Raw genomic sequence first — 14,212 nt, forward strand, 5'->3', positions numbered from 1 at the left:
TTATTTATTTATTTATTTATTTATTTATTTATTTATTTATTTATTTATTTATTTATTTATTTAACTAATGGGGTTTCGGTGAATTAGTGTTGCTTCTGAGCTGCTTTAAATTTACAATAAGGAGGAAAAAAAAAGGGCAGCTGTGGTGGAGGTGAGGTGAGCGGAGACGTGTTGTTTCTCCGTCAGTCACTGCCTCACAGCCAATAGGAAGTTCGCCTCTGTCGGACCGTCGACGCCGCCGCCGCCGCCGCTCTCTCCGCTCCGGTCCCTCCTCGTGCTGTCCTCGCCGTGCACGCGCGTGGTACCCACGGTCGTGAGGAGGAGGAGGATGTTGCGCGTGAAGGGGAAATGGCTGCCGAAAACAAGCCGGAAGGTAAGAGAAATATAATGGGGGTTAATTTAACTACTAAAAGCTATGACGGCGGTGGCGTTCATTTTTTCATCTTTAGAGCAGTGGCAACTCCGCGCGGAGACGGCACGAGCGCGAGGCGGGTGGTGGGAAAGTGGAGAAATTTACAGTAAGAAAAACAAAAAAAACAAAAAACAAAAAAACCCAAACAAACGTCTCCGCTGTTTCCTCTCTCCGAACATAGGCAGCTGAAAAACGTGGAGACATCATTAGCCAGCTAATATTAGCCTGCATTCGAGCTATTCACAGCACGTTTAAAACACGCCGCGAGGACAAATAGTCCGCGTGGTAAAAGTGGCGTTTATTGAGCTCCGGATTCTGGTCAAATAAGAGGCAAGTTAACAACCAGGCCAAGTTAATGACAACGTGTCGTTGGCATAAACTAACTTCTTTCCCTTTATAAACAGGGGCTGTGTTAGTTTATCTGCCAGCTCCGGCTCTGTTCTTTCAGCTTGTTTTGAAATAATCATTAAGGCACGTCTGGCTTTCAAATCCCTTTTTCATCATCTTCTTCTTCTCGGAGCGGCTCGTTCAGTTCCTCCTTGAAGCGCGAGATTTTTTTTCTCCTCTTTTTTTTCTTTGGCATTAAAGGCGAACAGCGTGTCTGAACCATAATAAGTGATGTATTTTCTATTTTTTTCTCTCCTTAAAGTGAAGGGACTGAGATGGTTCCCAGTAGTTTTTGGCCTATATTTGGTGTGAAACAGAGGCATGAAATCGCTGGAATGCCATCACAGCAGAGGAAACAGGGAGGATGGAGACACTACTTTACACACAGCAGAGTGATGACCCCCCCCCCCTTCTCCCCCTCTCTCCTCTCAGCTGGTTTAAAACAGCTTGCTAACTAAAAACAAAACAAAAACAAAACAAACGCATCAGACTTAATCATTTCCTCTTTAGTGGAATATTTTATTGCAGCTCCTATGCATGAGAGATCTGCTCTCTGTCTCTGAAAGGGCCCATGGAAATTTTGGGTGAGTAATTAAATAACGCCTGCGTGCCAATACAAAAGAGGCTACAACAAATAATTTTCATGGTTAATGCTATTTGGTACGGGTTTTAGCCGAGCAACCCGGTCGCACTGTTAAGTTTGTCCCATTTGCACAAGTTGTAGATAGATTTTCTTTATTAAATCTGCATGTTTAATTGTCGTCCCAAATCTGTTGGGTGCGATCAGGGTTTTTTGTTTCGCTTTCTGAATGGGCCATAATGCAACAAAACGATATGTCACTGTTCTCGTGTTCTAGGCAAATTCATGTTTATTTACGTTATTAGTSAAAGAGTGAAGCAGAAGAGGGATGGTAGTTTGAAACACTGGCTGCTCAAAGTGAGGAGCGAGAGAGAGAAAACAATAAATCTTTGGGTCCAGATGTTTGCGAGCAGTTCCCTAATGCTCTGCTGTGCTCTTCCCAAATTAAACAGACTTCTTTCAGATGTTGCTGTCAGTAACCTTAAAGGCAAAAGTCCCCCTTTTTCATGTAGTGTTTCAAATTGTCCCTGTCCATATGAGAGAGAGGGGGGAAAAAAGATAAAACCCTGGGTTTTAGTTGGTTTGGATGTCAGTGTGCCAACCACTAAAGGGAGTCCCACCAGGGGGTGCTATTGAGCTAAAAAAAACAATACATTTTACATCAGAGTGTCTGTCTGTCTGGGCTATGACCAAAAAAAAGAGAGAAAGAAGAAGACATCTGGTTCCATTATAGTAATGACTTCACTGTGGTGTACAGTCCTAAATGTATTCCTCTACTTAGTTGAGGTTGTAGTGGAGAAGAGTAACGCCTCTCTGGCACACAGAGCTCCTCTYGTTGAAAACCCTGACTTGAAAGTCCCATCGCTGAGCAGGTCAAGTTATTTTCAGAGTTCCTGTGAGGCCGGTCAGTGGAAAAAAAAGGAGGAGGAGGTGAGTGCTGAGACGAAGAGTGGGATTGCTTCGTACCGTTATGCAAATGCCGTCGTCTCACGCACGCTCAGACTCTCAAAGCTTACGCACGTCCGCTCTCGCGTCGAGCTTTCCTTCCTCAGTTGTCCCGCCGCTCCTGATGAGTTTTTAATGACTCCCGTTTATTGTGCATGACATGTACCTGCGTGACGAGGCAGCCGCTGAGAAAGCGGGACGTCGCTTCGCAGTTTTTGTCCTTGTGGAGCGTGGGCGGCGCCGAAGGCTCCGACTTGTTGGGCAGGTCTTATGATGGCCCGTAACAAGCGAGGGGCCACGACCCCGACTTTACTCGGCGGTGTAATGTTTATGTCYCGGCGTATTTCACCCTCCCTCGTGGCCCTCGGGGGGGTGTTTTTTTTACTCCCGCATCACACTCCCTAAAAAACTCTGTGTGTGTTACTTTAAGTACAAGGCTAGGAGGGCACAGAGAGGACAGGCTTGATATGTCTCACAATGACACTGCTCTGGATAAAACTACTGCCTGCAGTCCTAAAACTCTACCAGAGCAGAGCCTTATACAAATATTTCACTACATGAGTCATATGTGAGAAATGAAACAAGAAGATTTGTAAAGGCAAGCCGGGGCTTTCCGTTAATCCTCGGAAGCTGGATTCTCATACACTCTTGATTTTTGTGAGCTCAAGAAACTTCGCAGCATTCTCGCGTTTATTAAAAAGCAGATAAACGCTAATCTAATCACGAGCCTAACTGCGTACGTCGGGACTATAGGGGGAACGACAGTCATCAAAGGGTGCCTCTTTAAAATGTTGTGACGCAGGCCTCTACTCTGCAGAAAGTAATTCTCTTTTACTGTCAAGGCTGAGAAAAAAAGTTTCACGATGTTATCATTTCACTCAAAGTTTTGGGTGAAGCAGCAGCAAAACATCAAGTAAGCACACAGTCCGTCATCAGCTTACACAAAAACCAACAGAATGCTTTGTGCAGCAAAGGGTATAAATATGTCTCTGCGACGTTGGACGCCTCTCTCCCTCAGCTTTGCGTCGTATCAGGTGCTGCGTTATTGCTCAGCCCTTTAATTGGATCAGTGAGGTATGGATGGATGTTGCCTGCACGTAATAGACCTTTACAGACTGCTTTCCTCTGATTGATCGGACCGAATCGTTCAGGTTAACACTTGAACAATAAGAAATGTCACTGACCTGTAGCAAACAGGGTCACAGCAACGGTGACCCTCATTACTGATTCTTTTTGCCCTGTAGGGATAAAACTATTCAGCTGTTGGAGGGTTGAGCTGTTTTAAGTTTGCAAGAACAACAACAAAAAAGACCAGTTTCAAACCTTTCTCCCCAACTGTTCTTGTTAGGGATATCAATGCAGGAGCTTAGTAGCACTTTTATTGCTATTCCATTAAAAACAAAGTTTGCGTTGCTGCAAAGCTTTGAAATAAAATATGTAAACAATACATCGAAACGTGTGGCTCAGTCCGTAGTATGGTGCAAAAATGTTTGGTAGAGGTTTGTCGAACAATGTTATTTAATTTTATAAAACTACTTCAAAATAACAATGAGGATTATTAGATCTCTATAACTCAAGTGCAACCCTTTGACCCGATTAAACCTGCCTTTTGATATCTTAAACTTTTTTTTTTTACTTTCAAAAATCAAAGTTTAAAATTCTGGAATACCCTCTAACTTTTGAAACGTCAACACTTTTGCAAATAAATTCTTATTTCCGCGACTTTTTTGTTACATGTGTGTAAATTATACATCAAAACATAGGTTTTTTTTTTTTTAAATCAGCGTGTCTCTCCTCGCCATAAGATTTCAGGGAGTGTATTTAATTTGCCACAAAGCTTCGTAGAAGCAAAAAGAAATCCACGTGTGACTGTCTACGTTGTATTCGGAAGATAAAACGAATAGTTTTTACACACCGACTGTTTCAGTCAGGGAGTGACAGGTGCAGGTTTGTGGTTACCAGTTTATGCACTAAAGTTGAAGCGTTTTTTCCCCCCCTCGTTTAGATCTTCACAAAATCAAATTTGGGGCCATCGCTGCGTTGGCACCCTTCAAAAGGTCTCCGGAAAATTTTCCAGCCACTTTTATTCCMGTGATATTTTGCCCAACAGCTCTTGTGTATGTAATTCAATAAACTGTGTGGTTCTCTGCTTGCATGGGGAGTGTGCTCAGTTGTCACAAGGTGGGAGAATGCTTTCTTTTCCTCGATTTTCTCTACTTTTCTCTTTGCCTCCTAAAGGACTGAAGAAAGTTCGTAATCCGGATCGAATGTACAGATCAGCAGTGTGTTATGCTGGCCACGGTCCACCTAAGAGTATCAGTGATGACACAGAGACGAACAGTAAGAGTCAGTTATTAATACTGCATTGCTGCTGCAAGTCGCCACTCGCTGGCCAATCAATTATTCATTCATCAATTCATTTATTTACCTCCTGTTTTCATCCGTCCCCATGACCCCGCCGCCTTCCCATTCCTTGTTTTATTCACCTCCAACACAACACCTCCTGCGGCTGGCTCTGTTGATTGAAGTGTCTGCTTTACAGGATCATGCTGTCGATAGCTGAAGTGTTGTCGTTAACTAAGAGTGATTGTTTCAGGTTGAGGCCAGGGGATCAGGACCTGAGCAGACCCTCTGAGAGAAAGCTTGAGCCTTGAGCYATCAATTATGGCCCCTGCCTTTTGCCTTTTGTCTGCTTTTCTCAAAAGCTGCAATTGACGGTTGGGTGGGGCGGGAATCACCTCGAGATGGCGGGACCAGAAGATATGTTAAGAGGAGCTCGATTCGATTAAGGCACCGAATATTCTGGAAGCGGAGTTCAAATTGTCTGTAAAAACGCTGAGGAGGGCTTTTAAAAAGAGGGGGGAATAATGATCTTAAAACACTCATCACAGTTCATTCGGTGATCGTGGACGAGCGAAACCTCCACGCTTTTTTCCCCTCACAAATTAACATTCTTTTACTTTCAAACTGAATTAATGTTTGTCTCGCTCCATGTAAGAGAGCTGCAGACCAAGGGCCAAAGAACGAGGGCGAAACAGCATCACAGAGGTTTTCACGACGCTTCACTGCACTTAGAATCCCCCACACGGGCRCTATATTTCATCAAAACAAATCAGAAATATGGGCCAAAGCCTTGACTTTGCAATGATTTTTTTTCTTTYCTCTTCGTTCCAATTTAGAAAACGTCTGATTTTCAGTTTTCGTAAATTCTTCCAGCATGAGAATATGTCCCCCTGTAAAGCAGCTTGTTTCCCAGAAAAAAAGAAGGAAAAAAAAGGGGAGACTCTTTTGCTTTTAATGAATCCACCAGTCTCTTCACCGCCGAGAAGACTGTTGATCTAGACTAGAGACTGCGTAATTAAGTGTGCTCATGTATTGTCATTTTTTAAATAGAGAGCATGAAATCACYCTCAACCCCTTGTTAGGCTCTTTGCTTCTGCCACTGGAAGAACTCCGCTGCACCTGCCTTTTTTATATGTTTGGTGTATTTATTTATTATTTACTTTTTCTTACCAGAGAGTGTTTTTTGAGAGACTTAATGGCAGGGGACTGCTTGTGCAGATCTATGARGCGTGGGCTTGTACACTGTAACATATACATTGTTGATAGACTTTGGTGTTACCCCTTCATGTGTGACAGCTCTGACTGACAATATGTTTTGCCAGTCTTGCGCTCCCCCCTCATGTTATTGCGTGGTATTACGCTATCCTGTCCCCATGTCACACACTCTGTTTAATGCGTTCAGCCTGGAGGTTTTTATTTTTTTGTGTGTGTGTTGTTTTGTTTTTTTCCCCCCCTGCCTACTGGGGGGACACTCCTGAATGCAGACAGGCAAACCATTGATCTGAGTAATCGTCTGAGTAATTGTAGGAGTAGTTATGATACAGAAAGAAGGGCTCTTTTGTGTGCGCATTTGTAAGGAAGATGGAGAAAGTTTAAAAAAAAGAAAAGAACAAGAGCAGGAGAGAGGAAAGCGAGACCTCACCTCTGCTCTCCTTGAGATGGGATTTTTATGGATGGGTGAGCTCGGTGAGGGCTGAGAACACATAAAGAGTCATTTTCAGTTTGTTGCAGGCAGTTAACCATGTGTGCATGTTTGTTGAACTTCCAGTAATAGGCCTAAGGATTTTTATTTTGTTTAGCAGTCTGACTTTTTGACAGTCTCTCCTATAATGCTACATTACTCTATAGTACTGAAACAACAGCTGAGCCGTATTTTCTCATCTGTTCCCATTGATGAAGTGGAAATGTTACAGCTGTAAAACAACAAAAGCTGCAAAGCCGCACACGTCTCATCTGGTCCAGTTGTAAAACAAATACGAAACCATGTCCGGCGAGATTCTCATGAATTTCTATCGAGCACGTTGACTCCTACTACCTTCATCATTACGGGGAAAAACAACAACAACAAAATAGAGMGAGAGGAAAAAAAACACTCTTTGCGTCTTTTACAGCAGCTGTTGTGTACATTACAGGTCAAACGCTCATTCTAGATGCTATCGCCGGGGGCCACAAAGTGTTCCTTTTGTTTTTGTTTGCCTTTAACACGGCAGCRTGATAGTTAAGTTCACTCTGATTTATTTATTTTGTTCCATTCTGCTCGTGGGTGGTGAGTAATTCTGCTGTAAAGGTTTTTTTTAATGGGCTACAAGCCAGATGATAATTGGTTTCCCAKTAAGTCTACATACTCCTATTTACGTTCTTCTGAAATGCGGAGAGGAGTATGTAAGACAAACCTATGGATTTTCAGCATCCGTGGTTCAAAAGGAATCAGACATTTATAAATTGTTATTTGTTGTCAAGTTCAGCCAGGAGGTCATGTAAAAGTTGACAGTTTGAAGATCATCTTTTATTGAGAAATGGTGGAGTTGAAGCTGTTTTGGTAAACCCTTGTAGATAATATTGTAGGTGTCTACATTATAKGGGACTTTACATTCAGAGTAGAGGTGTGCCAATAAATCGGCTGGCCAATTTATTGGCACCGATTTTCTTAATTTTGGGAGATCGGAGATACAGTAGGCCAATACCTACGGTAAATAAGATTGGTGGAAAAGACCGGCTTCTCAACARGTTGTCTCAGTGGTATTGTTCAGTGTTTTTCAATAAATTCAAATTRGAACATTGAAGACGYATTGTGACCTWATAACACCTGACAGTGTCAGGTATTTWAAAAAAATCGGTATCGACCAAAATCTGAATCAGATCAGACTTTTTAAAGAYTGGTGATCAATCAGAGAACTGTGCACCCTTAGTTCAGAGTGTTTGTTGTGGATGACTCAGCTACCATCRTATTTATTTTTAGCTCAATATTTATTAAAATAACTGAAATATTGCAATTATAATGTTGAACAGTGCTGCAGACTCCATCTTGAATTGCATCAGTTGKAGACAAACATCCAGGGATTACTTTTTCAGAGTTTTATCAAAGTCTTTTCATGGTTCTATGAGATAATTTGCTAACATGAAAGACAAACGAACACACACTCTCAGACAGGCAAAACATTATTACACCGTACAAACGTAGAGTCTACCCATTTTATCAAGTCTGATCACATTGTCTGTAAAAAAAACAACAACAAGGCTATAAAAGAGAAAAGGAAGAATTGTACGGCAGGACAACAATCCTAAAACAAACATCAACGTTCGTATAATGAACCACCTTAAGGTGAAGGTGTTGCCATGGCCTTCCTCATGCCCCAACCTGAACGTAATTGAAAATCAATGAGCAGACCTCAAAAGGGCAGCGCAGGCACAATGATGGTGAATGTCACAGAAGCACAAGTTTTTTTGCAAGGAGAAAGCGTGAAAAACCTTCTAACACAAGCTCAAAACACATAAAAAGTCGTAACAGACAAGCCTGACTTCTTAAAACTGATGCCTTTTTGTTGTTTACTCACCTGAGACCTACATTTCTATTTAATTACCACAGAGAATGTGACCCCATGAGGCCAAATCTTTGTATACTACATTATGAGAAGAATAGATCTTGGTAAATCACAGGAAGTTTTCCAAATTAGAAGCTAATATTCCGTAAAAATCATTAGCAAATCCTCGCCGCAGGTCAACACCTCTGTTTCTTCTTCATTCTTTCATGCCTCACATTCAGATTTATTGTTTTTTTTTTCTTTTTTTTGTCACAGCATGTCAGCAGCTGACCACTCTGCCTTGGTTTTGTCTCAGTAATCTCCGTTTCCTGCCTTGTTACTGCTTTAYGCTTGTTCACTCATGTTCTGAGCTTTCTGTCCAGGCTGTCGTTGGACTGGTTTCACATCGAGTCTTCTTGAGATCTGGTCTTTTTTTTTTACAAAAGAGAAACATATACTCACCGTAGATTTGCCACAACTTTCATCTCATTTATGGGTTGTTTTCTCTGCATATGTTTGCTTTGCATGTACAGTAAGCATGCTATCATTTTGTTGCACTGTAAAGTCATTTATGTTCTGCTGCTATTCTCCTTATATTAGAACTGACACAAACATGATACATGATGATACTCTTAAAAACTTCACTAACTAAAGGCCTAGCTTGCATTGAAGGGGTGAATATCTGCTGCTGCCTTTCTTGACAGAGTTTTAGTCTAAGATCATTTTATGATGAGAAATGACGGAGCTGTAGTCTGAAAAATACCGTTATGCACAATTTAATGCGCTATCACGAGATGTCACGTTGAGAGTTTTTTTTAATGACTCTCAGCTCAAATTTTAGCTCACTATCTCTAAAACGGACTGAGCTGTAGCTGTATGTGTTGGCTAAAGTGGATTGTTGTGGCAGCCATCTTAAATCAGATTGACTTTAAAAATTACGGAGCTGTAAATGTAAATCTAATGATTATGTTTTGTAAAGGGCTCTCACTTACCACCACACTCAATTTTAGCACAGTAGCTGAAAAACGGACTAAATTATTGGCTGTTGCACATGCAGTGATTACTACTAGAAGTTTTTTGAAAATTTGCCCAGTAGTTTTTGAGATATTTTGCTAACACACACAAATAGACACAATCGCAATCATTCTACTTTTTGAAATACAGCAGGTATTTAGAAACTTAACAGTTGACCGTGTGATTACAGTTTTATTGAGATTTTGTGATTAAAAAAAGCTGACAGAAATGTCATGTTTCCTATTAGTTTCAGTCAGTCTGACAGTCTGACAGGACGAGTTTGCGTCCTTTTAAATGACTYGTCTTGTTTTGCCTTTTGTTGTGCTTATCTCCTGCCGAGGACAAACAGACTTATTCATTTTTACAATCTTGTAATAATTTCCCACAAATACAGAAGCTTTTGTTTATTTTGACTCGAGGAAATAATAAATGATTAGATTATCGGGGCATTCACTATTAAAGCGTCGCGCACTAATAGAGGGATTGAGCTGAACGAAGGCAATAAAAGTGCGAACGCAATTATATCTGTCAACAAAACTTTCAGCAGGCTGACAGCCCCATCCACACAAGTATTTGTTGCTCAGTCATTCGCCTCTGAAGTGACTCAGGTAGAGCTGCAGTTACAGTCGCCTCTCACATTTATAAGCCATATTAGCTGTTGTGTTTGCATTCAAACGGTTGCCTTAGATATGCCCCGCCGGCGGCGATTTGTTGAGTGATCTATAGCCAAAACATTAGCTTGCAATTTCTCCACAAAGCGGGCACAGATTAAAAAGAAAAACTGTCACTCCCAGAGCGCTCCCAGACAGAGACGGAAGAGAGAGGGGGGGGTTTGCGTTCAGGGTTTAGATATTGATTAAAGATTTGTTTTTGTCAGCCTTTCCAGTCTCATGACCCTCGCTCTCATCTCTAGGGTGGGGCCGGAGCAAGCGAGCATGACAAATACCCTTAAATTCAGCCCAAGTGTTTGCTTAGCAGCCAGGATCAGTGATAATCCAAACATCAGCAGAGAAATATATCTCTTTATAGCCAGSGTGATGTAAATTATGGAGCAGCAGCCACTGTTTCGCGCACACATGGCCCGTGATTGGAACATAAAAAGCTGCAAACCTTTGTGCCGGAAAAAAGCTTTCCCCTCCCTGTTTAGCTTTTTGTATGTGAGCTTGCTCATCAGGACCTGAATGTAATTGGCTGCAGAGTGCCAGCTCAGCTCAGCACATCCTCTCATGTAACAAGGCCTTGTATCAGCCCTGTCTTGCACTTTAGTGTTTTACTACCAAACTGGACTTTTTCCGTGTTTTTCCTCTGCTGGTTACAAGCAGCCATTGTGTTTGCTGTTTAAACTCCAGAAATCATACTAAACCCTAAAGTTTTGCTCATGTAGGAAAACACAGATATTCTTTTTTTTTTTCCCTTTTCAGTGCCTGGTCGGCTTCTGGTTAAGAAATAACTTTCAAAGCAAAAAAAAAATTCTGGGTAATTTGTTGTTTATGTGCTAATCTAATCATTTGATTTGATTTGGAAGCACTAAGCTGTATTAAACTTATTCCAAATTTGGCTTCCAAGGTTTTCTCCCTGGGGTTGTTTTCAGCTGATGCACAAATTGCAGTAGTTGTGAATTTCCACTCCACAGTGGGCAGATCTTTAATTAATAAGCAATTCTTTGTTGGAAGTTACTTCCTCACATGAGTTGGAAATGCCCAGTGGAGGAAAAAAAAAAAAATCGAAAGATGTTTGGCGGCTCAGATATTATTAGTGTGAATAAATAGAACCTGAAAGAACAAAACAGCTGTGAGGGCGCATCGTTTCTCAGAAAGAAGACCTCAGTTTTGTCGAGAGCCGTTCGTGTGTGCGTGYGTTTTGAAAGCTTCAAGAGAAACGCGTTTGTGTTTGAAAACAACAACAACAACAACAGGCATCCTTTTAAATTAGACGAGGACTTGTAGATTAGAAAAGACAAACCCTGAGCATTTGAAGTGCCACGTCTACAATTTGTGGTTTGTTTAATAGAAATAAAAACAGCTAGCTAGGGAAACACACTCATCCATTTCAGAGCTAGACACAACCAACAAAATGAGCTGATATTTGCAATATAAAATGTTCAAATGTTAATGTTTTGTTTCATATTCCACAGAGTCATTAGATGTTAGTTGTGTACGCTTTTTCTGTCGCCTTCAGTGGCCGTCTAAGACTCGCACAGCGTGGTCCCTGGTGATGCTCTGCCAGGCCTGAGCTGAAGCCACGCTCATTTCTTGCTTGTTTTGAAGGCTTTTGGTCCTCGGCAAGTCAAACACATGCTCAGTTGGATTGAGGTCAGCTGACGGACTCGGCTATTCAGGAACATTGCACAGACTATCAAATACGGGCAGTCAGCAGTTTAAAGCTGCAGTTTGTGTTTCACACTAAATGCAATTTGCTGCCTGCACGGTGTATCTAACGTATACATTTCATATCAAATACAGTGGAAAAACCCACAACAAAGCTAGTGTTTATCAAATAATTTTTTTGGTTATTTGTGTTAAAAGTGAAAATGTTTCAAACAAAAATCACTTCGTACTTCTGAATCACATCTGTCTTTAAAAGTCTGATTGCATATTTTATAGTTTCATAGTTTTAGACCAAGATCATCTTGTGTTGAGAAATGGTTGAATTGGTTTTGGTCAAACCTGAAAAAACAACAGCATGCTCAATGTCATGCTTTGAGTATGTGTTGTGAATGAATCTCAGCTTCCACGACATCACATTTCAGCTTGACCTCTATAAAACCCAYTGATTTATAGCCAGCTTTGTGGTGACTAAAGTCGATTAGCTGTGGCAGCCATCTTGAATTGTTGCGACTCCAAAACTGATTTAGTTATAGTTGTACATTCAGTAAATACTTCCTGAAAGATTCAAAACAATTTGTTCAGTAGTTCATGAGATATTTTGCTAACAGACAACAGGTTTGACTGCAAATATTTAATAGCAAAATTTTATAAAAGATCCTGTACAATCTGTTAGTGCGTAGAATATGTGTTGAGAATCACTCTCAGCTACTACCACACCAAATTTTAGGTCAGTATCTGTAGAATTGACTGGGTAGTAATTTTGTGTTTTAAAGGTTTTTTAAGGGTGAGCTAACATTTTAAACCAGATTGACTCCAAAAGGTAATTGGTTGTAGATGTGCATTTAATGAATACTTTCTGAAAGATTCACTCAAATTCATTCAGACAAACAAGCACACGTGCAGCAAGACATGAGAAAACACACAGTAATTTCCTACTTGGCAATGATTAGCAAACTATTTATAACATACTGAACTGCGATTTCACAAAAACAACAAGCCAACTATTTAAATTGTCTTGCCTGTCAAAGAATAGCCTCTCAACTTGAATTTAAAAGAATGTGTTTAAAAGAGTAACATTGGTAACAAGAGTACAGCGGCCGACAAGGGGGGTAAAAAAAAGGCTCGGAAAATGTGTAATTCTTAAAAAGAAATCACCTGGAGGGRTATTTTGCAATCAGGTTAGCTGGAAACAGGTCAGTAACATCAGTGGGGATAAAAATAGCATCTCAGGGAGGCTGAATGTTTCCGAAGTAAAGATGAGGAGGGGTTCACTGTGGGAAACACTCTGCAGGCAATCATCTCAGTATGTACGTTAGACATTGTTAAAATTGACTGATTCTTATATTAAAGCTGCAGTTTAAAGCACATAACATAATTGAAAAATTCTGAGGAGCTGGAGAAAAGCATCTCCACAGAGCGTCAGACTGAGAACCAGTCTTAGATGGCTGTGATCGTTTGACCTTTACGTTGTTAAAACACATGAAATCACAAGCTGAAATCCATTGTGCACAGTTTGTGCCACCTCGAGCATAAAAAACATAAACATCCAGAAATACCACTGCATCTGTTCGTCTGAGCTGCTGGAGATGACCTCCGGTGATTTTTCTGAAGTCAAACTCTGCGAGTTTTTTAGAAATCCTAAACGTCACATATTCTGGTTTAATAAAGGTGGGGGATGTTCTGCAATATCTTTGCACCATTTAAAGTTCAGCAGTTATGAAGACAGGGTTGTGTAACAGCGTAGGGTACAGGTACTGAAGAGTTCAGGTGCTGAACTGCCCCGCTTGCAGTCCGGAGCTGTCACTCACTGACAGCATTCTGCACTTTGTGAGATTAAAAATGCAACAACATACACCATATACCAGTCAAARGTTTGGACACACCTCATTCAATGATTTTCTGTTTTTCCCCCTTACATTGTAAATTAATATTACCAAAGTCATCCAGACTATGAAGCTACAGAAACAATATAAAAAAGAAACATTACAAAAGTATTTAATAGTTTGATTTAGGTCATGTCTGAAGATAAAGCCTGGATCACAATAAACGTTTAGGCAGGCAGAAACTATTGGCGAAACCTCTATTATTATTAGTAGTAGTATTATTACCTCATGAAGCTGATTGAGATAATGCCAAGAGTGTTCCCAGCTGTAATAAAAGCAAAAGGTGCCTACTTTGAAGAATCTAAAGGTGTATTCACACCTGACACATTTAGTCCCACAGGGCTCTAGAGTGCGACCAATTTGGTCGCAAATGTGACCTGATCTCCTAATACTGTGACTAAAAAATGTCCGGTCGCACTGGTGCGACCAATAGTTCGAGGGGGAGGGGGAGCGGTCGCCCGCTGAAAAAAAWTTTCCATGTTCCATAAAAAAATAATCCAGCAGTATCAAGGGTCGCCCGCCGACAGTCTCATCTCTCCTAATAACACTGCGCTCTCCGAATTTCCACACCTCCCACACACACACGTTTGTTGTTCTATCCTCATGGGGACTTTGCATTGACTTCCATTCATTTCCCTGTTAATTCTATAGCCAACCATAACCTCCCAGGTAGGCTATACACCTGATCCAAACCCTAACCTCACCAAGCTGTGTGTACGGGGAAATGGTCAATAATTGTACCCACCATGAAGCAAAAATCTGTACACACACACACACACATGCGTGCACGCACGCATAGC

At 41.0% G+C, this 14,212-nt stretch overlaps 1 protein-coding gene across 9 annotated transcripts in view; it reads left to right on the forward strand.

Annotated features, from left to right (window-relative positions):
• Positions 1 to 98: 98 nt before the first annotated feature.
• Positions 99 to 14,212, forward strand: part of camta1a (calmodulin binding transcription activator 1a) — a 402,428-nt gene continuing 388,314 nt past the window's right edge. For 6 of the 9 annotated variants that reach the window (XM_014010925.1, XM_014010929.1, XM_014010931.1 and 3 more), the window contains exons 1-2: positions 100 to 373; positions 4,563 to 4,664. In XM_014010925.1, the coding sequence (XP_013866379.1) occupies positions 349 to 373; positions 4,563 to 4,664 (127 nt within the window). In that variant the 5' untranslated portion in view covers positions 100 to 348. Of the gene's footprint in view, positions 374 to 4,562; positions 4,665 to 14,212 lie in introns of all 9 variants that reach the window. The other 3 variants (XM_014010926.1, XM_014010930.1, XM_014010927.1) reach the window with 3 other exon arrangements.

This window comes from Austrofundulus limnaeus, unplaced genomic scaffold (assembly GCF_001266775.1).
Source record: "Austrofundulus limnaeus strain Quisiro unplaced genomic scaffold, Austrofundulus_limnaeus-1.0 Scaffold75, whole genome shotgun sequence".
Taxonomy (NCBI): Eukaryota; Metazoa; Chordata; class Actinopteri; order Cyprinodontiformes; family Rivulidae; genus Austrofundulus; species Austrofundulus limnaeus.